We start from the raw sequence: 24931 nt of genomic DNA, 5'->3' as shown, positions 1-24931 counted from the left end.
GCCCCCTCTGCTTCCAAGGAGCAGGTGGCAAGAGTAAGCAGGAGCTTGCTAGGCATCCCAGGAGAGAACACCCGGGCCTGGGCCTGGGCCGGGGGGAAGAGTGCCATCCCCAGGTGGCGGGGAGGGGGTTGGGGCACCTCCAATCCCTGCAGTGTTCCCAGGCGGTGTGGAGGGGGCTGTCAAACACAAAGATTCCATCAATTCCCTCCTTCCGCCTCCCTTTCTCCCGGCCAGGGCTGGGCTGGTCCTACCAGAGTTTTCTGCGGGGTCTATGGTTTTGGAATGCTGTAGTGTGCCCCTGGACACATAGGCGGGCACCCCCAGAGCTGGGTACCAGGCCAGGACTTCAGCACCATAGACCCCCCCATGACCTGGCAAAGGCAGCCCCTGTCCCACTCCAACATGAGGTTTTGCCCAGTTGGAGCAGCTAACTGGGTGTGGGAGGGCTCTAAGTAACACAGGGTAAGGTGGGGAAGAACCAGACTTCCTCCAGCCGAACCGCCCTGAGATCCAGCCAGAGCCTGCAGGCAGCGGCGGCACCGGTCCTGCTGGGCCACCCCTGAAGCCCACCGGGTCAGCTGTGGGCAGGAAGCCCCTGACAGCCCCTCAGGGCTCACCTCATTCCTGAGCATCCTCCTACCTGTGCCCCAGCCCAGTAGGGGAGGCCCACCAGCCCAGCACCAAGGCTGAAGTTTGTGCCAGGGACACAGAGCTAAGGGCCTGCACCGAGCAGCCCTGCCACCGGGGCCCAAAGCTAAAAGGAGGAAGGGAGGGACCCGTGCGGAAACTTGAAACTTTTATTAAATAGTCATTCACCCGTTTGCCACCACTTCCCAGAGCAGGAGAAAAAAATTATCAAAATGCAATTAAAAAAAATTAAACCCAATCCCCAGGTTGTCCAAGGCTGTCCCTTGCCTCTCTACCGCAGAAAGGGTGAGGGGCAACTGGGGTGGTGTGGGAGGCTGGGCACCTTTTCTCCAGCCACAGGCCCTGAGCAATTCTGGCTGCGGTGGCAGGAAGTCCATGCTGCCAAGTGGCTGGGCATCTCGGCTGACCTCCAGGAGGTGGTTATTGCTGGGAGGGGCAAGAATCGGACTGTTCTGCCCCTGCTGGGCTTAAGACCTCTCCCCTGGGGGACAGTGACCAGTCAGAGTGGATGACTAACCCCCACAGCAGCCCCCACTGTCGCCTGAGAAGGGGTGTGGACCGAGGGCAGGAAGGGCGCTCTCCGGAGGGAGGGAGTGCCCAGTGGATTCAGAGGGGAGGGTGCCCTAGTGCAGCCCGGTGATCAAACTTGTCGTCCTCCGTAGCTCCTGAGGGTGACGTGCTCCCCGATGCCGGCTGTCCAGCCTTCCTCCTGGGCAGGGCCCCGGTCCCCCCAGCTAGGCTGCTGTCTGTGGCCTTCTTGTCTGGAGATCCGCGTGGCTGCTTTCCGCGTCAGCCGCAGCCTGGGCCCTTGGAGGCCACCTGATGGGGCGCCTCCTCCAACACGTTCGTTCGGACCCTGTCCTCTAGGGCTCAGCAGCAGCCACTCTCTGACGCTGTGGTCTCCACAGTCACGGCCCCTTGCTGCATGGCAGCGGTGGCCACGCTGATGGCCTCCTCCAAGGTCTGCTGCTCCTCTAGCTGTGGAGGAGAGGGCGGAGGAAGGAGGGGGTGAGGCACCCCTCCTAGATGCTGGGGGCCACAGCACGTGGACTACTGCTCGAATCCCCGCCCCCACCCGCCCCCACACACAGACACCCAGGGGGGCCCCAGTACACAGGAAGTTCGCTAACACAGGGTCCCATCAGGCTAGGTATGGCCGGGGAGCCACAGCACGGCCCCAGGTCAGAGAGGTGGCCCTGCTCACAGGAGGGAACGACCAGTTGGAGAGGAGCTTAGTAATCATCTGCGGCAGCCCCCTATTTTCCTGATGAAGAAATGAAGACATGAGCAGATGAAGGCTTCAGACCACTGGACAGATGGCCATTGAAGTTATTACTCTGAGGCCGCAAGAGGCTTCACCACACTGCCTCAGTCCAGAAAGAGGCTGAGACAGGTACGCGGGTTCAGGAAGAAAGGGATTTGTCCTCTGAAGTGAACTCTCCTTTGAGCCAAATGCCCTTCTTTCAAGATCTTCATTTAATTCTCCTCCCCTCCTGGGTTCCTTTCTCCGGGCAAGGGATCCTCCCAGACCCTACCCACCTGCACTGCAATGTGTGTTCCGTTCGCTGTGGCCAACAGCGCCACCTGCTGATGATGGAGGGATGCCACACTTGAGTCATCGGCCACCACAGCCCCAGAGGTGATGATTGTGACCTGAAACACAGGTGAATGAGGTGTTCCCACTCACCTACGGGACTATCCCCCGCCCCACTCCACGAGATGTCCAGAAACAACCCAAGAGAGAGCGGATAAAACCATGACGGATCAGCCTCAATAGCTTGGGGCTTGGAGCTAAGCGATGGCCAAGTTCATTTAGGGATTTCTGAATCACAAGACAGAGCTGTAGAAGGCTCCAGAGATCATTTAATTCCCTCCTTTGAAAATGGACTGAAGTCCATGAAAGTGGCAGCAAAAGAACTAAAGGGTAGATTTGAGATTTTGAAACTGTCTCTAGACCTTCTGTGAAACGGCCCGGAGGAACTAGGGGGGACACGACACCCTTTCTGTGGGGAAATCTTGGTCCTCGTGAGGAAGCCCGGTTAGGTCAGCGTGCACTGGGTTGGGACGAGGGAAAAGGAAACCCCAGGCAAACCGCGTGGTCGTACAGGCTGCGTCTGGGTGCCGTCGGCGCCGACCACGGTGACCGTGTGTGTGCCGGCTGTGGCCAGGCCGTCGCCATGACTGGGGATGGTGAGGGTGGTGCTGCTGTGCTGGGTCACCATGCTGATGGCGCTTCCCAGGGCCTGCAGGTCTTCTGGGGACAGGCTGACCTGCCACAGGGAAGGAAGGTGAGCCAGGCAGGTGGCAGAGGGCTGTCTGAACGTCCCGAGTGGTCGGCGTCCTGTTCCCGCAGCCCAGGCGGAGTCACTGCTAAGCTAGATTAGCTCCGTGTCACAGGGCTGGAGGAGGTCAGCAACAGGGAAGTAAAACAGGTGACAGAGAGGCCACACCGGAAGTCTGCCGAGCACTCTGCCACTGATCAGTCCTTTGCCACAGGGCTTGGTCCCATGCAGACCATGGTCTCCACCTATTTCTCCCTCACGCCTACCCGAGAGGCACAGTGTGCCCGACAGGGGTGCTGCAGGGACAGGTTATACTGCTGGCTAGAAACCCCGGGCTTCCAGCCCTCACACCACGCTGGCCTCGACACCAACAGGCTGTTCTAGAAAAGGACACCCAAGTGTCTCATTCGAATGGCCAGGGCCCATCAGCCCCCCAGTAAAGCAGGAGACGGGTAACTGTGCTCCGCACGCCCCAGAGGCTCGCTGGAAGCGTGAGGAGGGGTCGTGTGACAAGACTGGCACCCTCCGCTCACGGAGACTCCCAAGGCTGGAAAGAGAAAGTGGCGGGAGGGAGGGCTTCCGAGAGAGTGGGACAGGGTGCCCGCCAGAGTGACCCGCCGGCCCCTACCGCCAGGGTCCGTACCTGCTGGGCACCATCCTGAGTGATCAAAGCCACCTGGGGGGCCCCGTCCTCCTCAGTCACCATGGCCACTTGGGCTGGGACGCCGTCACCCTCTTCTTTCACCTCCGAAAGGTAAGCAATGCGAGGGCGTTTGGGTGGCAGGCTCTCCTCGGCTGTGGAGGCGGCTGGGGGAGGAGAGCCCAGGCTGACCCCTGCCACCGGGCGGCCACGGGGAGGCCTGGCGTGCCCCCGCGCTCACCTCCTGCCCGGGCGCCTCACCCTCGAGCTGCTGCTGCTCGTAGAGGGCCTGCTCGCTCTCCTCCGTGGCCTCCAGCTCGCCGTGGGCGCTGCGCTTGTGCATGGCCAGCGTGGACGTCTGCCGGTAGGTCTTGCCGCAGGCGCTGCAGGTGTACGGCTTGCAGTGCGTGTGCACCACGTGGTGCTTGTACAGGCTCGAGTACTCGGTGAAGCGCTTCCCGCAGCCCGGCACCGTGCACACGTATGGCTTCTCCCCTGGGGACAGTGGGCTATGAGGGGGGCAGGAACCGGGGCTGGCGAGGGGGAGACTACGGGGACGGGGACGGGGATGGGGACAGGGACGGGGACGGGGATGGGGACAGGGATGAGGACGGGGACAGGGATGAGGACAGGGGCGGGGATGGGGACAGGGACGGGGACAGGGATGAGGACAGGGGCGGGGATGGGGACAGGGACGGGGACAGGGATGGGGATGGGGACAGGGGCGGGGACGGGGACAGGGACGGGGATGGGGACAGGGATGGGGACAGGGACAGGGGCGGGGATGGGGACAGGGACGGGGACAGGGACAGGGACGGGGACGGGGACAGGGACGGGGATGGGGACGGGGACGAGTTGGAGGCGGGGTGGGTGAACAGAGAGCCAGAGCGAGGGAGAGGGACTAAGACCTGGGGCTCCGAATGGACAGTCTTGGGGAAGAGGGCCAGAGGGGTCACGAGTGTGAGCCCAGTGAGCCCAGAGACAGGTGAGGAGAAAAGGGAGGCACAGGGCAAGGCTGGGCTAATAAAGGGGCCGAGGGGAGCCCTGGAGGCTCGTAAGGTTGAGGGTCATGAGGAAGCGGACGGGTACGGACAGGGATGACTGTCCTGTCAGCTGCAATGGCGGAGTGTGGGGACAGAGGGCTGGAGGGGGAACGTAACACTGGGGCGGGGAGGGCACAACAGGAGTCACGGGAACAGTGGACTCGGTGAGGAGCTGACAGTGACAGTGCCCTGTTTCTCCCCCCGACACTCCTGACTCGGGCCTACTCCGGGGCACTCAGCGGGGAAGGAGCGCTCGGGATGAGTGGAGAGGCGACAGAGAGCGGGTGACCCCTGGGAGGCTGTTCACCGCCAGCCAGCGAAACAGTGGTTCTGAGGCTGGGACCACAGAACCCTCCAGCCCGCCCACAAACAGCCCGGCTGGGCTGCAGAGGAGGGCTCTGGGCTCAGGTCAGAAGCCTATAGCAGTGGGGGTGGGGCCTTAGAGGGTGCGGTCCTCACATGCCAGCTGGCCCACCTGTGTGGATGCGCACGTGATTCTTGTAGTTGGTGGCGCTGGTGAAGCCGCGGCCACAGTGGGGCTCGGGGCAGGTGTACGGCCGCTCGCCCGTGTGGGTGCGCACATGTACCTTGCGGATGTTAGACGTGGTGAATGAGCGGCCACAGCCCTCGAAGGGGCACCTGAATGGGCGTTCACCTGCAGAGATGAGCGGGGGTGAGGGGTGGGGATGGGCGAGGTGAGGGGCGGGGCCACGCTGGAGCGAGAAGCAGGGACAGCACCGGCTCCAGAGGCACGTTGGAACCGGGCCAAGGGCAGGCCCGCCTACCGGTGTGGGTCCGGACATGTTTCTGCAGGTCTCCTGAGGTCTTGAAGGCCTTGCTGCACAGCTCCTCTGGGCACTTGTACGGCTTCTCACCAGTGTGGGTGCGCACGTGACTCTTTAGCCCGTACCCTGTCCAGTGGAATGTGGAGGGAAGGCTGAGAATGCTCAGCGGGGGATGTCCTCCCCCACCTCATCTCCCTGGTTCACATCGTCCCCCCACCTCATCTCCCAATTTCACACCATCCCCTCACCTCATCTCCCGGTTCACACGATCCCCCATCTCTCCAGTTCACACCGTCCCCCACCTCATCTCCCAGTTCACACCACCCCACCTCATCATCCGCAGTTCACACCATCCCCTACCTCATCTCCCCAGCACTCACCATCCCCCACCTCATCTCCCCGGTTCACACCACCCACCTCATCATCCCCAGTTCACACTATCCTCCCCACCTCATCTCCCCAGTTCACACCACCTCCACCTCATCATCCCCAGTTCACACCATCCTCCCAACCTCATCTCCCCAGTTCACATCGTCCCCCCACCTCATCTCCCCAGCACTCACCGTCCCCCCACCTCATCTCCCCGGTTCACACCACCTCCACCTCATCATCTCCGGTTTACACCATCCCCCCACCTCATCTCCCCGGTTCACACCAACCCCTACCTCATCTCCCCAGTTCACACCATCCCCCTACCTCATCTCCCCAGTTCACACCACCCCCTACCTCATCTCTCCAGCACTCACTGTCCCCCCACCTCATCTCCCTGGTTCACACCATCCCCCCACCTCATCTCCCCGGTTCACACCATCCCCCTACCTCATCTCCCCGGTTCACACCAACCCCCTACCTCATCTCCCCAGCACTCACTGTCCCCCCACCTCATCTCCCCGGTTCACACCAACCCCCTACCTCATCTCCCCAGCACTCACTGTCCCCCCACCTCATCTCCCCGGTTCACACCATCCCCCTACCTCATCTCCCCAGCGCTCACTGTCCCCCCACCTCATCTCCCTGGATCACACCATCCCCCACCTCATCTCCCCAGTGCTCACTGTCCCCCCACCTCATCTCCCCGGTTCACACCATCCCCCCACCTCATCTCCCCGGTTCACACCACCCCCCCATCTCCCCGGTTCACACCAACCCCCTACCTCATCTCCCCAGCACTCACTGTCCCCCCACCTCATCTCCCCGGTTCACACCATCCCCCCACCTCATCTCCCCGGTTCACACCAACCCCCTACCTCATCTCCCCAGCACTCACTGTCCCCTCACCTCATCTCCCCGGTTCACACCATCCCCCTACCTCATCTCTCCAGCGCTCATTGTCCCCCCACCTCATCTCCCCAGATCACACCATCCCCCCAACTCATCTCCCTGGTTCACACCATCCCCCCCTCATCTCCCCAGTGCTCACTGTCCCCCCACCTCATCTCCCCAGCGCACACCGTTCCCCCCTCATCTCCCTGGATCACACCATCTCCCCATCTCATCTCCCCAGTGCACACCGTTCCCCCCTCTCTCCGGTGCACACTGTCCCCCCTCTCTCCAGTGCACACCGCCCCCCCATCTCCCCTGCACACAGGCTGTCTTTCCATATGAAGATGTGCTCTGTGAGGCTCCAGACCTTCTCTGTCACAAGCAGCCTACGCTTGCCTCTATGCCACTCCTGCCTGGGCAGATAAGAAGGGCTGGGAAGCCCACTCTGCCCCTCTTCTCTCTCCAGACACAGCTGGCACCCCCCACCCCAAACCTGAGTGAGAGGGACCTAGAGGACCCACAGCTGAAGGTCTTCCATTCAGAGAAACAGTGAAGCCTAGAGATGCAACGGCCGACCCAACACCCCACCGCTGGTCGGTGTCAGAGCTGACACAGAGGCAGGGTCGCCCTGCCGACCGGCCCTGCAGGCTCCTGCTGCTGGCCTGGATCACGCTGCCGCTGGCTCCCTTGACATGATGGGACTTCCGCCAGGGTCAGTGCCCTGCACGTCAGAGTGCTCTGAGGGCGGTTCCTCCAGGAAGGCCACCTGGTGTCGGGTTTCCTAGACAGAGTTCCCAAAGCCAACCCAGAACCCTCTGTCCCCAACTAGAAGTAGTCCACTTTCAGTCTCCATCCAGGGAGATTACCTGTGGCAAAAGCCTTTCCGCAGCTGGGGAAGTCACACCTGTACGGACGGTCACCTGTATGAGCTCTTTCATGCACCTGTGAGGACAAGCAATCCCATAATTCAGAGGTACAAGGATACAAACGGGCTCCTCAATTCTATTTACTTATTTATTTAGCCTCAAATTGTAATAAGATGCCCTCTACATTCATTTATTTGCTACTAACAGTTAAAATAGCACTCTCCAATTCTTTGTAGGGTCCAGGATATCAGTATCAGTCATTTCTAAAATTTTGCCTCCTTTTCAGCTGAGACCACCTCCTCCAGGGAGCATCCCCTGGTTCTCTTTCCTCCTACACTTTTTTTTATTTTTGTATTTTTCTGAAGTGAGAAGTGGGGAGGCAGAGACAGACTCCCGCATGTGCCTGACTGGGATCCACCCAGCATGTCCTCCAGGGGGCGATGCTCTGTCCATCTGGGGTGTTGCTCTGTTGCAACCAGAGCCATTCTAGCACCTGAGGCAGAGGCCACAGAGCCATCCTCAGCGCCTGGGTCAACTTTGCTCCCATGCAGCCTCGGCTGCGGGAGGGGAAGAGAGAGACAGAAAGGAGAAGGGGAAGGGTGGAGAAGCAGATAGGTACTTCTCCTGTGTGCCCTGGCTGGGAATCGAACCTGGGACTTCCACATGCCAGGCTGACGCTCTACCGCTGAGCCAAACGGCCAGGGCTACCTCCTGTACTCCTCATGTGTATCACAGCCCCCCTGTGCTGACATTTCTGAATACTCATCTCTCCCAGTAGGCGATGAGCAACTTGAGGGTGGGGACCCCAGGCAAGGCAGGCAGGTAGAATTACAGGTGGGCGAGGAAGATGGGATGGCCACGCTTACCTTTAAGTGATGAGCGGTGGTGTAGAGACGCCCGCAGCCCTTGTAGCCACAGCGGAAAGCTCTGTCCCCCACCTGAGGCCCTTTGCCGTGAGTGGGAGCCTGGCTGTCGTGCAGAACCTGAGGAAAAATCTTGGGGTCCCTCTCTGTATTCTCCTCAATGAAGGGAGGGAAGAGGTGAGGTATGGGGCCCACTAAGACCCCAAACACAGGGCTAAACTGTCAGGGGAGAAGGACAACCTGGGTGACAGGTGCAGGCAGAGAGGGCACAGACGCTGGGGCACAATGCAGAAAAACCACCTGTCACCAACGGACAGAGGGGCCCCGACGGCCCGGTCATGCGGGGCAGTGGTGGTCTGAACGGCCACACCTGTCACTAAGGGACAGAGGGAGGGCTAACTGTCCTGGGGCCCCGACAGCCCGGTCATGCAGGGCAGTGGTGGTCTGAACAGCCACACCTGTCATTAACGGACAGAGGAAGGGCTAACTGTCCTGGGGCCCCGACAGCCCGGTCATGCGGGGCAGTGGTGGTCTGAACAGCCACACCTGTCATTAAGGGACAGAGGAAGGGCTAACTGTCCTGGGGCCCTGACGGCCCGGTCATGCGGGGCAGTGGTGGTCTGAACGACCACACCTGTCATTAAGGGACAGAGGAAGGGCTAACTGTCCTGGGGCCCTGATGACCGGTCATGCGGGGCGGTGGTGGTCTGAACGGCCACACCTGAGCGAGGCTGGGAGGACACCCCTCTCCATCGGTGGGAGGGGGCCTGTTCTCCCTGCGGGAGACCTGTGCTCAGAAGGGGCGCTGACAAGGGGCCTGCTATGGGGACGAGCTCACCTAGGGCCACCAGCATGATGTGAGGTGGCCACAAGCAGCAGGCCGCAGGCGCGCCCAAGGCCCGCAGTCCCCACCGGCACCAGCAGTTCTCAGCACAGCTCCCACACGACAAGCCCCCCCCTCCTCCTGGGAACACGGTCAGAGCCACCCATCCGCACCAGCCCCAGGCTGCGGGGCTCCACAGTCTGCTCTCCTGGGGAGGGCCCTGTGGGCACACTGTCCCTAGTCTCTGTTTCCGGACACTCTGGCCTCCCCAGGAGCTCTTGAATCAACTCCCAAAGTCACCAGTCACGGCAGGCAGGGGATCAAGGCATGAGGCCAAACTCATGACAAGGTCTGTCTAGTCAGCTCTAGGTCAGAGGGGTCAATCAGCTGACAAAGTTTCTTGGACACTTAAGAAGCTGGTGGCTGGTGAGGGAGGGTCACAGGTGGCCAGACCTGCTCAGCGAGCTAACCCCCTCAGGCAGGAATGTTCCCATGTCTCACTGGCCCTCAGGAGGTGACTGAAGGAATCCAGGGACTTCAGGCTGCAGGTGAGCTCTGAGCTCACCGGTCCCATCTTGTCGTAGAGAGGGACAGGAAGAAGCCAAGGCCTGGGACGGGGGTGACTACCCAAGGTCACACTGGTAGAGACAGAGCCAGCACACTCCTCAGGGCTCATGATTTAAAGCCTAGGTGTCTGTCCAACAGCAACAAGTCTCAAATTCTGCTTCTAAAGCACAGCCCGGGGCATGGGGTGGGACGGGCACAGCTCAGAGCGGCCTGCTATGAAGTTCCATGCTTTATTTTGCAAAGACAGAAGGATTTCCTCTTCTCCTCTACCATACAACTAGCTACACTGAGTTTTATTACAAACACCCCCCCATCTTGGGGTAAACTAGTGCTCCAGAAAGCCCCTCCACATCTTCCCCGAGGCTCTGGGTTCATCCCGGGAGGGGGCACCCCAGTGTGGAAAGGTCACAGATCGGTCCCCGAGGGACACGGGAGCCAGGACTGCTGTCTGGAGAGCCGGCTCCCTCTCCCCGGCAGCGGAGCTACCGTGCGGGCCTTGTGTTCCAAGAACCCCCGCTGCTCTGCTGCATCTGCTCCTGCCACTGCGCACTGGGGTTCCTTCCCCAAAGGACTAAATGAGTCACAGAGAGGAAACACATGCGAGCACAGCTGACCTCCGAGGACTGGAAGACTAATAAAAGTCACTGGCAAGGGCTCTCCAGACAGCACAGAGGGTTGTTACGACAGCCAGAGTGAGGCAAGGCCCAGACGCCCAGTTCCCACACAGGCTGAGTGTGAACAGCTGTCAGCATCCCCGGCCAGGCTGGACGCACGCCCCAGCCCAGCCGGCCGCCGAGGGTGTGAGAGAGATGAGTTGGGGAGCTGGGGAGCTGGGTGACGGGGGGTAGGGGGCAGCCCAGGCCATGCCCAAGCACTGACCCTCTAAAGGGGGCAGTTTTGGCCGGGCAGAGATGATGGGCGGTGGCAGGCGCTGCGGGCTCACCTTGCTGGCATACTGCTCCAGGGCCACCACCGTGTCTGCACTGAACCCCTCGTCGTCCTCTGCAGCCAGGTCCTCCAGGCCCACCTCCGTCTGCACGGCCAGGATGGTGCTGTCCGAGGGCACAGCCACAGGGTGGTGAATGTAGGCAGTGGAGCCGTCCTCCAGCTGAACGGCTTCCAGGGCGCTGGGGTCGTAGCCCTCTACGGGAACACGCGGTTAGCCCCACGCTGCACACGGGCGAGAGCGAGGGCTGGAGCCCCGGCTCTAAGGTCAGGAGCGGTGCATAGACCAGGGAGGCTTCCCGCACCGGGCTTCTCCTGGTCCGTCCCCTTGGGGTTTCACTCTGGTGGCCCTCCTGGGGCTCCTCTCCTGAGGATGGGTCGCCCATGGAGCTCTCATGGGGAACTCATAAACTCCCTGCGAACCTGAGGGGTCAGTCATCATCTTGGCCCAGATGACCGCAAGAACCTCCTCACTGGTGGCCCCATATCCCCTCTACTTCCTCCAGGAAGCACAGCATCTGGAGGGATCTTTGCAGGACACAAACATGATCAGGTGACCTGAGGGTCTGAACAAGTTCAGCCGCTTCCCATTTGGGTCTCAGGATAAAGACCAAAACCCTTCTCCGACACTCAAGCCCCATGAGCCCGGGACTCGGCCTCTGTCTGGCTTCATCTCCCCTGTTCCGCCCTCACCCTCTGTCTGGCTTCATCTCCCCTGTTCCGCCCTCACCCTCAGAGTGGCTTCATCTCCCCTGTTCCGCCCTCACTCTCAGTGCTCCGGACCCGGCCTCTGTCTGGCTTCATCTGCCCTGTTCTGCCCTCACCCTCTGTCTAGCTTCATCTCCCCTGTTCCACCCTCACCCTCAGAGTGGCTTCATCTCCTGTTCTGCCCTCACCCTCAGTGCTCTAGCGTCTAGTAGTTTCTGGAACGTGCCCGACTTCCTCCCCAACTCCAGGCCCACGCATGGGGTTCCTTCTGTCCGGAGTACTGCTCCCTCCCTGCCACCCTCATCCGAGCTAAGCCCACCTCATTCTCAGCTCTCAGCTCTCATGCCCCTTCCTCAGAGACGGCCCCTGGGCCTGGTCCCCTTTGTGGCGGTCAGAGACGCCCCCTGAGCCTGGTCCCCTTTGTGGCGGACAGTTCACCAGTGACGAATCACATCACTTCCAGCCCCACGAGACTCTAGGAGGGCAGGGCCGTGTTGGACCAGGTTCTCCCTAGTACACACCCCACCTAGCGCAACGCCAGGCGCACACATGAGTAGTCGCTCAAGAAACTACTTGTAGAAGGAATAAATTGTTCTTCTTCAGAACCTTAGAAGCTTTAGTCCTTCTCTTTGCATTAAAAATCAATTTTTAAAAAATATCAATTTTTATTATTTATTTAATTTTTATTTTAAAAAATAATTTATTTGAGCGCCCTGGCCAGATAGCTTGGTGCAGATTGTGGGTTCGATCCCCAGTCAGGGCACATACAAGATCAGATGATGTTTCTGTCTTTCTCTTTCTGCCCCCTCTTCTCACTCTAAAATCAAACAAGCAATCAATACATAAGTGAAGAAATGTATTTGCACCAAACTGACGACATATGTCAGGGAGCAAAGTCTCAAATGCTATTAAAAATCAATGTTTTAATGCATATAATTTTTGTTTTTGTTTTCTTTCTTTTTTTATTTAATTTACTAGGGTGACACTGGTTAACAAAATTATACAGGTTTCAGGTGCACAGTTCTACAGCACACCATCTGCACGTCTTATTAAAAGCTTTATTCTGAAATGTTAATAAGTTTCTGCTCCTGGTCTTGGATGATCTCCTTAGGTCCTATTTCAAGCCCTAAGACTTTCTGTGGTTGTGCTGGAGCCAAAGCTGCCACAAAGGCCCACACTACTGACCCCCATGCCCGCCTCCTGGGGACGGAAACAGTTGCTCCTGTGGTACGCCCGGACGAGGCGGCTGAGACTGCTAGCTCAGGCGAGCCTGGGGGACACAGCTCCCACAGACCCCGGCTCCACGTCCCGGCCTCCGCCAGGTCTACCCCGCCCCCCGCCATTCCGCCGGTCATGACGACCACGGCCCTACCTTTGGGGGTGTGGTGTATGTAGGCCATGCTGCCATCCTCCAGCTGCACGGGCTGCCCATCCTCAAAGGAGAGCGGCTCTGCAACAAGAGCAGGGCCCGCTGTTCTCTGGAGCGCGGGGCCGGGGAGGGGCTCCTCGGCACCAACCATCAGGCCTCCCAGCGCGAAGCGGGGCGTCCTGGGTGCCCTCACCTTTCTGCACCGTCACCTGGTGGATGTACGCAGTGGTCCCGTCCTCCAGCTGGATCACTTGCCCTTCCAGCAGCTTCTCTCCTACGGAAGTGGAGACGGAGAGGAGTGGGCGGGGCCCGGAGAGGGCGGAGAACACCGCTGGTTCTAGCAGAGGCCTGCCTGATGCAGGTGCCACGTCTGTGCACCTCAGCACAGGTGACATTCCACAGGCCTGGGTCTCAGAGGTACGGGGGTGAAGACATCCTGCCATGAGGGACCCTACAGATCCCAACAGACTCCCTGTCACTCACAGGAGGCGTAACCTCACTTATTATTATTATCATTATTATTATTAGAGAGAGAGAGAGACAGGAAGGGAGAGAGACGAGAAAAATCAACTCATAGTTGAGTCACTTTAGTTGTTCATTGATTGTTTTCTCAAATGTGCCTTGACCAGGGGCTCCAGCCGAGCCAGTGATCCCTTGCTCCTGTGCTCAAGCTGGTGAGCCCGCACTCAACCCAGCAACCTCAGGGTTTTGAACCGGGGACCCCAGTGTCCCAGGTCGATGCTCTATCCACTGCACCACCACTGGTCAGGCACAACTTTATTCACTATTCTACACATGCCCAGCAAAGTGGGGACTTCCAACCTAACAGTAGGTCGCTGAGACGGAAATGAGTGGAGAACAAAGGATGCCCTGAAACTAGAGAAGCCCCGATGGGTCAAAATTCAGATATGGCTCAAACTGACTAGATTGAAACACACTGCCCTGCCTGACTAGGTGGTGGCGCAGTGGATAGAGAGTCAGACTGGGATGCAGAGGACCCAGGTTCAAAACCCCGAGGTCGCCAGTTTGAGCGCGGGCTCATCTGGTTTGAGCAAGGCTCACCAGCTTGGACCCAAGGTCGCTGGCTTGAGCAAGGGGTCACTCGGTCTACTGAAGGCCCACGGTCAAGGCACATATGAGAAAGCAATCAATGAACAACTAAGGTGTCTCAATGAAAAACTGATGATTGATGCTTCTCATCTCTCTCCATTCCTGTCTGTCTGTCTCTATCTATCCCTCTCTCTGACTCTCCCTGTCTCTGTAAAAAAAAAAAAAAGAGAAACAGGGAAAATAAAAATGCATGTTAACCATATTTAAAAAAGAAAAGAAATACACTGCCCTGTCTCCCACTGGGGCAGTAGGCTAAGACCTAGACCCTTTGAGAAGGCAGTACAGCTCAATGGTTAGAAGTACTAGGCTCTGGAACCAGTCCAAGCCTCCTGGACTTGAGTTTCTGCTCCACCTCTTACTCGCTGTGTGTGCCTGGACAGCTTACTTAACCTCTCTGTGCTTTAGCTTCCTCTTCTTCATGTGATTAAAAGTTGTGTCTTCTTCATTGGGTTGCTAAAGGACTAAATGAGTTAATGAACATAAAACATTCAGGGCAGTGCCCAGCATGTGGTCTGCCACCAATAAACAGCTTTCCTTACAATGAGCCCAATCTGCATGGGAGAAGGAACCGGAAGTGAAGCAACAGGGGGGAGTGGGAATGTGCCCACTGTGTGACCTGTGACCATCTTGGTCATGTTCCCCTGCCAGTGGTAGGTAGTGTTTCCTTTGTGACTTCTGACATTTTCATTTCAGTGTTCTAATAAGATATTGAGTCACCTAAGACAACAAAATAAGCACTATAAAAATGAACAAAACTCCAGAGTTTCTAAGATACTGTCCTTCCTTTATCTCAGCTCCGTATTGGAAAGACCTTCTTTCCCCCCCAGCCTCGTTTTCCAAGTGAGAGGAAGGGAGAGACAGACTCCTACATGCACCCTCACCAGGATCCATCTGTCAACCCGTCTGGGGCCGATGCTCTGCCCATCTGGGGCCAAGCTTGCAACCAAGCTATTTTCAGTGCCTGAGGCAGAGGCCATGGATCAATCCTTAGCCAACTCACTCCATTAGAGCCATGGCTGCAGGAGGGGAGGAGGGGAAGAGAGAAAGGAGAGGGGGAAGGGTGGAAAAGCAGATGATCGCCTCTCCTGTGTGCCGACTGAGAATTGAACCTGGGACATCCACATGCAAGGCCGACGCTCTACCACTGAGCCAACTGGCCAGGGCCAAAAAAATTTTTTTTAATACAGAGCTATCAATACATCAATTATTTACACTTCTATTTTTCTATTACAATCCTTGATCTTAAAGTAAGTCTATACTGAACACACTACATATATTTTACTGATAAACATTTAACCTACATAATTTACATATTAATTTAAAATCTGTTTTGAAATGTATAATATTGGCAGAGAAAAAAATGTCATCGAGTGTCCCCTAGACTATGGTGGGGGGAGGGGGAGAGAACAGCTGGCTGACATGGCCCTGACATCCCACACAGAGAGGCGACCCTCTGTTCCGGCTGGGCGGAACAGCCCGATGCTTTACTCACGCCCCTCTCCGCCACTCTCAGAAGGGTTGGGTGGGAATGCCGCGCTTTATGCTTTTCAGATAAATCTCTTAACATTTTAGGGCTGCCTGCTCATTCAGGGGCCCAGACACAGCTGCCTGCTGTCAGAGATGAACAGGCCCCAGTCAAGGGCTTCAGAGGAGGTCAGCAGAGGGAGGCGCCTCCCGAGAGAGAGGGCGGTGTGCAATGCCCCGGCAGTGCGTGCGTGCATGTGTGTGTGCATGCATGCACATACAAGCACACGCTGCAGCACCTTGGGGGAGGCGGAGGACACAGCCAGGAAGAGTGACGAGAGAAAAATACAAACGGGGACGAGGGGGAAGCAAAGAGACCCAGAGGGAGAGACATATGAAAGGAGGCCACGTGCGGCCATTTGCTTGTTCCTTATTCATCCGGTCATTCATTTGTAGCAGGAGAGGGAAGCATGGGAACAGTGTCCGTGGGGTAACACAGCCCAGTCCCCGCAGCGCCTGCGACGGGAGGCCTGCCAACAAAGGGCTTCGGGCTCCCAAGAAATTCTGGAGAAGTTCCGTGTTCAAGAAAATGAAGTGGGCCCTGGCCGGTTGGCTCAGTGGTAGAGCGTCGGCCTGGCGTGCAGAAGTCCCAGGTTCGGTTCCCGGCCAGGGCACATAGGAGAAGCGCCCATCTGCTTCTCCACCCCTCCCCCTTTTCTTCCTCTCTGTCTCTCTCTTCCACTCCTGCAGCTAAGGCTCCATTGGAGCAAAGATGGCCTGGGCGCTGGGGATGGCTCTGTGGCCTCTGCCTCAGGCGCTAGAGTGGCTCTGGTCGCAACATAGCGACGCCCAGGATGGGCAGAGTATTGCCCCCTGGTGGGCAGAGCATTGCCCCTGGTGGGTATGCCGGGTGGATCCCAGTCGGGCGCATGCGGGAGTCTGTCTGACTGTCTCTCCCCGTTTCCAGCTTCAGAAAATTACAAAAAAAAAACCCCCAAAAAACGAAGCGGGCCAGACCGACATTCAGATCCTGCAGAAAGCACACCCCCCGCCCCCCCGCATGCTGCCTTACAGGAAGAGCTGACTGATGAGATTAAGGGGTCTCTGTTGTCATGAGAAAGCAGAAAATTGTAAATAAAACCAACAAACAAATTATCTGTAAACTTGGGAACTGACAATGGTTTAAAATGACCCTGAGGTCGCAGCTTGAGCGTGGGCTCATCCGGCTTGAGAGCTGGGTCACCAGCTTGAGTACAGGTTGCTGGCTTGAAGCCCAAGGTCGCTGCTTGAGCAAGGGGTCACTGGCTCGGCTGAAGCCCCCCCACCTGTCAAGGCACGTTTGAGAAGCAATCAATGAACAACTAAAGTGCCACAACTACGAGTCGATGCTTCTCATCACTCTCCCTTTCTGTCTCTCTCTCAAAAAAAAAAAAAAAAAAAAAGAAAAGAAAAGAAAAAAAAGAAAAAGAAAAAAAGGGCAGGACTGAGTCAGAGCCTGCCCAGCGCGGCTGAAGGAAGACGTGCCTGCATCCGGCATGTGAGGGTGCTGGCAAGAAAGGAGGAGCCGGCGGTGAGAGGAGTGTCCTGGCCCAACACCCCGCTCTCCAGCGACACCGTTCGAACGCCTCCCTCACCTTGATTTTACGTTGCCAGGGAATCTGAGTTTCAGCTATCCAATGAATTTTTTTAGCACTTGGTATTATTATTTTAGTATTTCCAGCACTTAAGCCCATGTTTATACATAGCTATCCCATGCAGTATTTGAGACATACTTATACTGTTTACCTGAAATTCAAATTTAACAGTGCACCATGTGGTTTTATTTCTGGCAACCCTAGTGGGGCCTACGGCATGAGATCCATTCTTGGGCATCCCTCTCTGAACCTCGAAGAGTATCTTGTACATGGTAGATAGTTGGTAGATGGCTTGAGTGCTTTTATTTTTTTTAAGATTTTATTAGTTGGCTTTAGAGAGAGGAAAGAGAAAAAGGAAGGGGAGGGTGGGGGAGAGGAGGAGCAGGAAGCATCAACTCTCATATGTGCCTTGACCAGGCAAGCCCAGGGTTTTGAATCGGTGACCTCAGCATTCTAGGTCTACGCTTTATCCACTGCGCCACCACCGGTCAGGTTTGAGTGCTTCAAAGCACTGAGAAACTGGACAGGGAGTGTCTGAACAGCAGGACATCATTACTAGCACTGTGTTCATCTAGTCCAGAAATAGTTATGAACCACTCACTACATGGAAGGAATTCTGCCCTTCAGAGGCTGTGGCTCCTACAGGGGGGCTGGTCCGATTCTCTAGTTGCCCGGATGGCATTTTATTTTAGAGAGTTTCCTCTTGAGTCAATTACTGCAAGAGATTCTCACACAGACCAAGTTGTGGCAAGCGGCCGGGAGGCAGGGTGGGGCTGAGACTCTTGGAAGGGTCAATCCTCCCCAGAAGCTGGGGGACAGAAGGGGACCGGAGGTCCTTGGAAATACTCACCTTTGACCGCTTGTTGGACGTAGGCCGTCGTCCCGTCACTGAGGGTGACCGTCTGCAGCCCCAAGCTCTCCATGGCCAACTGCCACTCGCACACTCAGACATGAAGTTGGCTTCTGGCCAGCACCAAGAGCCACAGCTGAGGTCAGAGATGTCCTTCTGGGTCACAAGTCTGCGGAAAAGGACAATCCCACAGTATGAGTTGCAGAGCTTCCCAGTGACAAGGACACACCGGGAAAGGGAATGGCGATGGCGGCAGCCAAGAGGACAGAGAGGCAATTTCCTCAGTCGGTGACGAGGTCGGTTTTTATAAAGTGGGTTCAAAAGATACTCATTTAAAAATTCTAAAACTTGGGTATGGAAGAGAAGCATGCCAGCCACATGGGTTGTAAATTATGATTTCAGGTGCTGCGGCAGCGAAACCCAGCCTCCCCCGCCAATCCAGGCAGCGGGAGGGCGGGCCCGGGCCCGGGTCCTGAGCGAAGGCCTGTCCAGAGGCACCTTCCAGGACATCCCAATAAAAACGACCTGCTGCAGAAGGCCAGACTGGCCGAGCAGGTGAGCGGTGGGGTGACATGGCAGCCTCCGTGTGGTCTGCAGCTGCGCAAGGAGCTGAACCAGCCAATGAGGAGAGGAATCTTCCCTCGGCTGCTGTGGGTCGTCTTGGAGTGTCATCTCAAGTACTGAGCAAAAGACGGAAGGTGCTGAGAAAAAACAGCCGATGTCTCGAGAATACACAGGGAAACCTGAGACCGAGCTAAGAGACATCTGCAATGATGCACTGGCTGTTTTGGAAAAGTTTTTGATCCCCACTGCTCCACAAGCAGACAGCAAGGTCTTCTGTTTGAAAACGAAAGGAGACAACTACAGTTATTTGGCTGAGGTTGCTGTTGGGGAGGCCAAGAAAGGGATTGTGGATCGGTCACAAGCATAGGAAAAGGCTTTTAAATCAGCAAAAGTCAGAGGGGGCCAGGCCCCTGACTTCTCTGTGCTCTACTGTGAAATCCTGAGCTCCCTGCTCTCTTGCAAAGATAGCTTCCCTTCCCCTAAAAATATAACAAATTGTTTAATGTACTCACATATATACATACCAAATATAAGCAAAGAGAAAAGATGAAGGTAGTAAATTAGCAATGATTCTACAAGCAGAATGTATTTTTTTTAAAGCCACAGACAGAGAGACGCACACATGCAGGAAGGGAGAGAGAGGAGAAGCATCAACTCGAGTTGAGTCACTTTAGTTGTTCACTGATTGCTCCTCATATGTGCCTTGATGGGGCGGGGGCAGGGGCTCCCACTGAGCTAGTGACCCCTTGCTCAAGCCAGCAACCTTGGGCTCAAGCCAGCAAGCATGGGATCATGTCGATGATCCTGCATTCAAGCCTGTGACCCGATGTTCAATACAGATGAACCAGTGCTCAAGCCGGTGGCCTCCAGGTTTTGAACCGAGGACCTCAGAGTCCCAGGTCGATGCTGTGCCACCACCAGTCAGGCAGAATGTCTTTTTTTTTTTTTTTTTTTTTTTTACAGGGACAGAGAGAGAGTCAGAGAGAGGGATAGATAGAGACAGACAGGAAGGGAGAGAGATGAGAAGCATCAATCATCAGTTTTTCATTGCGACACCTTAGTTGTTCATTGACTGCTTTCTCATATGTGCCTTTTACCGTGGGCCTTCAGCAAACCGAGTAACCCCTTGCTCGAGCCAGCGACCTTGGGTCCAAGCTGGTGAGCTTTGCTCAAACCACATGAGCCCACGCTCAAGCTGGTGACCTCAGGGTCTCGAACCAGGGTTTTGAACCAGGGTCCTCGGCATCCCAGTCCAACGCTCTATCCACTATGCCACCGCCTGGTCAGGCTGTATTCTTTTTATATCAAGTTTGTTTTTTTTTTAATTTTTTAAAGACTTTTAAAATTCATTTTAGACAGGAGAGAGAGAGAGAGAATGAGAGAGGGGGGGAGAAGGGAGGAGCAGGAAGCATCAACTCCCATATGTGCCTTGACCAGGCATGCCCAGGGTATATTAAGTATTTTTAAAGTCATTATCTACACTATATAGCAATAACTACTGGGCAAATTAATGCATAGGAAAAAGTCAAGAAGGAAATAAACCAAGGCAGGCATTCATTCCCTCACTCATCCACCCAACAGACACTTACAGGCCTGGCTGCTAGGTACCGACACCCCCAGGAGTGAACTTCTAGTGTTTCTCTTCTTTTTGTACTTTATCTTTTCTTGATGTTTACTTAATTTTTTAGAGAGATGAGAGAGAAAGGCAGGCAGGAGCAGGAAGCATCACTTGCAGTTGCTTCTTGTATGTGCCTTGACCAGGGGAGCCCAGTTTTGAACCAGCGACCTCAGTATTCCAGGTCGACGTTTTCTCTACTGAGCCACCATGGGTCAGGCTTCTTTTTGTACTTATTAAAAGTTTTATCATGAATATATCTTTACTTATAAAATTACAGAGCATTAGACTTAAAACACTCTGAAAGAGCCTGACCAGTGGTGACGCAGTGGATAGAGCACTGACCTGGGACACTGAGGTCCCTGGTTCAAAACCCCAAAATCAAAAAAGTTTCATGTCAGCCCTGGCCGGTTAACTCAGTGGTAGAGCGTCGGCCTGGCGTGTGGGAGTCCCGGGTTCGATTCCCGACCAGGGCACACAGGAGAAGCGCCCATCTGCTTCTCCACCCCTCCTCCTCTCCTTCCTCTCTGTCTCTCTCTTCCCCTCCCGCAGCCAAGGCTCCATTGGAGCAAAGTTTGCCCAGGTGCTGAGGATGGCTCTGTGGCCTCTGCCTCAGGCGCTAGAATGGCTCTGATTGCGGCAGAGTGATGCCCCAGATGGGCAGAGCATCGCCCCCTGGTGGGCGTGCCGGGTCGGGCGCATGAGGAAGTCTGTCTGTCTCCCCATTTCCAACTTCAGAAAAAAATACAAAAAAAAAAAAAGTTTCATGTCATATGAAATTTTTATATCTTAAGAATGATGAGCCATGCTGGACTCATCCAGCTTGGGCATGGGTCGGCTTGAGCGTGGGATCATGGATATGATCTCATGGTCACTGGTTTGAGCCCCAGGTCGCTAGTTTGAGCAAGGGGTCACTGGCTTGGCTGGAGCCCCCCAGTCAAGGCATATATGAGAAAGCAATCAATGAATAACTAAGGTGCCACAACTATGAGTTGATGCTTCTCATCTCCCTTCCTGTCTCTCTCTCAAAAAAATAATCAAACACTCTGAGTAGAAAGATAGCTTTTGATGAGGCCATTGCTGAATTTGCTACATTAAATGACGAGTCATACAAAGACAGCACGCTAATAATGCAATCACTGAGACAACCTGACACTGTGGCCCTCAGGTACCCAAGGAGACACAGCTGAGGCAGGAAGAGGAGAACATTACCCGGCCTTCAAACTTCTGTCTGCCTCATTCTAAAACTGACACAGCAGGCCATTTGTCACCCACGCTGTCCACAGTCATCTGTTTACAATTCATGACAGGCCTATGTTACTTCTATCTGAATTTCTCTATTTCCCATGTGGTTTTTATGTTTAATACCAGGGAGTAGGGCGAGTTAACCTTTAGGGAGTTCTGTTTTCTTCTTGAGGAGGCCAATACGGGCATGTGGAATATTACACAAGTTATCAATGTTTGGCATAGGACGTTTTTTTATAATTTTTAATTTATTATATTGACATGGTTTCAATAGCCCACTCAATAGAACACCCTCAACCCCCCGCATTGTGCCCCCCACACCCCATGCAAAGTCTCTTTCCACCCCCATTTCAACCCTGTCGCCCCCCACCTCTATGCCCCCCCTTTCCCTCTGGGAATTGCTACCCTGTTGTCTGTATCTGTGAGTTCTGTATAAATATATATAATTCGGGTAATCCCTCACCTTCTCTGAGCCCATGCCCTCTGCCCCCTTCCCTCTGACAGCTGTCCTTCTGTTCCCTGTGCCCCTGCCTCTGTTTCCATTCTGTTCCTCAGTTTATTGTATTCATTCGATTCCACCTGTAAGTGAGGTCCTATGGTATTTGTCTTTCTCGGCCTGGCTTATTTCACTTAGCATAGTAATGCTAAGGTCCGCCTGTGGCGTAGGACTTTTGGTATATGGCGGCTTCACAAGGGCCAGTGTTAAAACTATTTAAGCAAAGAAAACCGCCTACATATTGGTTTGTCCCGGTGGGGAACGAAAGGGATACCTGGCTGCAGTCACAGGCGTCACTGTCGTGGGTATTAGTGTTGGAGCACACAGCGGCCACAGTAATAATGGCTCTCCCATGGGTCGTACACGCCGACCGCGTGTGTGTCTGTGGAACACTCAGTCTCAGTGTGCACACCTTTGACCACAGCGGTGGAAGCAGTCCTTCAGTTGGGACCCACTTTACTCCGGGTGAGGGCAGACATGGTTCACAGTCCATTACGTGTAAAGTTACCTGCTGTTTGCTTCTATGACTTTTGCTGCACTCATCTTCTTTGCATTTAAATGTCTTAGGCAACCCAAGAACAAACGTACAAGTAAGGATGCAGTAAAATGAACTGCCTGGTATCCACCACTTCATGTCGATCAAGCACAGCAGTAAAATAAAATGATTTTTAAAAACCCCAAATAGCCTGACCAGGCGGTGGCGCAGTGGCTAGAGCGTTGGACTGGGATGCAGAGGACCCAGGTTTAAGACCCCGAGGTCGCCAGCTTGAGTGCGGGCTCATCTCCTTTGAGGAAAAGCCTACCAGCTTGAACCCAAGGTCGCTGGCTCCTGCAAGGGGTTACTCGGTCTGCTGAAGGCCCGCGGTCAAGGCACATATGAGAAAGCAATCAATGAACAACTAAGGTGTTGCAACGCACAATGAAAAACTGATGATTGATGCTTCTCATCTCTCTCTGTTCCTGTCTGTCTGTCCCTGTCTATCCCTCTCTCTGACTTACTCTCTGTCTCTGTAAATAAATAAATAAATAAATAAATAAATAAATATTTTTAAAAAAACCAAATAATTTTTGGATTTAACTTATAGTTTTTTTTGTTTCTCTGATTTTTTTTTTTGATACTTGCCTAACATGCATGTGCTATAAAAACAGGTAACGGAAATAACTTGAGATGATGGCTAGCTTTGTTTAATGTCTTATGAAATTTTTATAAGTAATCTAAGCAAAAGATTTCATTGATCAAAACACACTTTTAAACTCACTCTGCTTAGAAGGGAGTCCTGGCCCTGCCAGGTTGGCTGGTTGGCTCAGTGGATAGAACGTTGGCCTGTTGTATGGATGTTCTGGGTTCAATTCCTGGTCGGGGCACACAAGAGAAGCAACCATCTGCTTCTCCCCTCCTCCCTCTTTCCCCTTCTCTCTCTTTTCCCCTCCCACAGCCAGTGGCTCGAATTGGTTTCAACGTTGGCCCTGGGTGCTGAGAATAGCTTGGTTGATCCCAATGCATCAGCCTTGGGTGCTAAAAATAGCTCAGTTCATTCAATCATCAGCCCTAGGCAGGGGTTGCTGGGTGGATCCCAGTCGGGGCACATGTGGTTGTCTGTCTCACTATCTCCCCTCCTCTCACTTAAAAAATAAGTAGAAGGGAGCCCCGTTTAAGGCAACCCCGCTGTTGCTGGCTCTCTCTACCCAGTCTGACATCTCTTCATTCCTCCTCGGATCCACTCATCCACTGGCCTTGCTGACCCTCCTCAGGGAATATCCCACAGGCATGACAAATGGGATGAGTCCCCAACAACACTCACATCTCCCACACCCAAAACTGGTCCACTTCCAGCATCCCCTACCCCAGCGACGGCATCTCCAGCTACCCAGAGTCGGCGGGGTCCGTGGGGCCATCCTGGTTTCTCCTCTTCCCTCCAAAGTCTAGGCACACCGCTAACTAACAGCACACACAAAAATGAACTCAAAATGGATTAGTCTTAAATATAAGACCTAACACTATTAAACTCCTAGAAGAAAACGTGGGCAATGAGCTCCTTGACATAATTCTGGGTGATGATTTTTTTAATTTGACACCAAGAGTAAAAATAAACAAGTGGGACTATACGATATTAAAAAGCTTCTTCATCATTAAGAAAACTATCAACAACATGAAAAGGCAACCTACAACCATAGGAGAAAATATCTGCAAATCAAATATCTGATAAGGGGTTAATATCCAAAATATTTATATATAAAGAACTCATACAACTCAATAGCAAGAAACCAAAGAACATGATTAAAAACAGGCAGAGGATCTGTACAGAGACTTTTCCAAAGAAGACATAAGATGGCCAACAGGTGCCTGAGAGGATGCCCAACATCCCCAATCAGCAGGGCAATGCAATTCAGAACCACAGTGAGACACCACCGCTTACCTGTCAGAATGGATATTATCAAAGAGGCGAGAAGTAAGTGTTGGCAAGGATGTGGAGAAAAGGGAACCTTTATGCACTGTTGGTGGGCATGTAAGCTGGCACAGACATTATGGAAAATAGTATGGAGGTTCCTAAAAAAGTTAAAAATAGAACTACCACATGGTCCAGCAATTCCACTTCTGGGTGAATCACTAACTCGAAATGCTATCATCTTCCCCACGTTCATTCCAGCATTATTTACAACAGCTAAGATATGGAAACAACCTACTGTAAGTGTCTATTGATGGGGGAATGGATAAAGAAAGTGTGGGATATACATTACAGTGGGATATTATTCAGCCATAAAAATAAATGCTAAGAGGCCCTGGCTGGTTGGCTCAAGTGGTAGAGCGTCGGCCTGGCGTGCAGGGGTCCCGCGTTCGATTCCCGGCCAGGGCACACAGGAGAAATGCCCATCTGCTTCTCCACCCTTCCCCCTCTCCTTCCACTCTCTCTCTCTCTTCCCCTCCCACAGCCGAGGCTCCACTGGAGCAAAGATGGCCTGGGCGTTGGGGATGGCTCCTTGGCCTCTGCCCCAGGCGCTAGAGTGGCTCTGGTCGCAACAGAGCGACGCCCCGGAGGGGCAGAGCCGGGTGGATCCCGGTCGGGCGCATGCAGGAGTCTGTCTGACTGTCTCTCCCCGTTTCTGGCTTCAGAAAAATACAGGAAAATAAATAAATAAATAAATAAATGCT

The 24931-nt window shown here is 54.7% G+C and overlaps 1 protein-coding gene across 3 annotated transcripts in view; it reads right to left on the bottom strand.

Annotated features, from left to right (window-relative positions):
- Positions 1-783: 783 nt before the first annotated feature.
- Positions 784-24931, bottom strand: part of ZNF76 (zinc finger protein 76) — a 45035-nt gene continuing 20887 nt past the window's right edge. For 2 of the 3 annotated variants that reach the window (XM_066233267.1, XM_066233347.1), the window contains exons 2-14: positions 17861-18029; positions 12996-13076; positions 12806-12883; positions 10724-10923; positions 8394-8510; positions 7528-7603; positions 5399-5524; positions 5089-5268; positions 3832-4065; positions 3574-3737; positions 2754-2918; positions 2188-2301; positions 784-1626 (exon numbers count right to left, since the gene is read on the bottom strand). In XM_066233267.1, the coding sequence (XP_066089364.1) occupies positions 1519-1626; positions 2188-2301; positions 2754-2918; positions 3574-3737; positions 3832-4065; positions 5089-5268; positions 5399-5524; positions 7528-7603; positions 8394-8510; positions 10724-10923; positions 12806-12883; positions 12996-13076; positions 17861-17933 (1716 nt within the window). In that variant the 5' untranslated portion in view covers positions 17934-18029 and the 3' untranslated portion in view covers positions 784-1518. Of the gene's footprint in view, positions 1627-2187; positions 2302-2753; positions 2919-3573; positions 3738-3811; positions 4066-5088; positions 5269-5398; positions 5525-7527; positions 7604-8393; positions 8511-10723; positions 10924-12805; positions 12884-12995; positions 13077-17860; positions 18030-24931 lie in introns of all 3 variants that reach the window. The other variant, XM_066233439.1, reaches the window with a different exon arrangement.

The sequence above is a fragment of the Saccopteryx bilineata genome, chromosome 1 (genome assembly GCF_036850765.1).
Source record: "Saccopteryx bilineata isolate mSacBil1 chromosome 1, mSacBil1_pri_phased_curated, whole genome shotgun sequence".
NCBI lineage: Eukaryota > Metazoa > Chordata > Mammalia > Chiroptera > Emballonuridae > Saccopteryx > Saccopteryx bilineata.
This window is presented reverse-complemented; position numbering and strand designations above follow the sequence as displayed.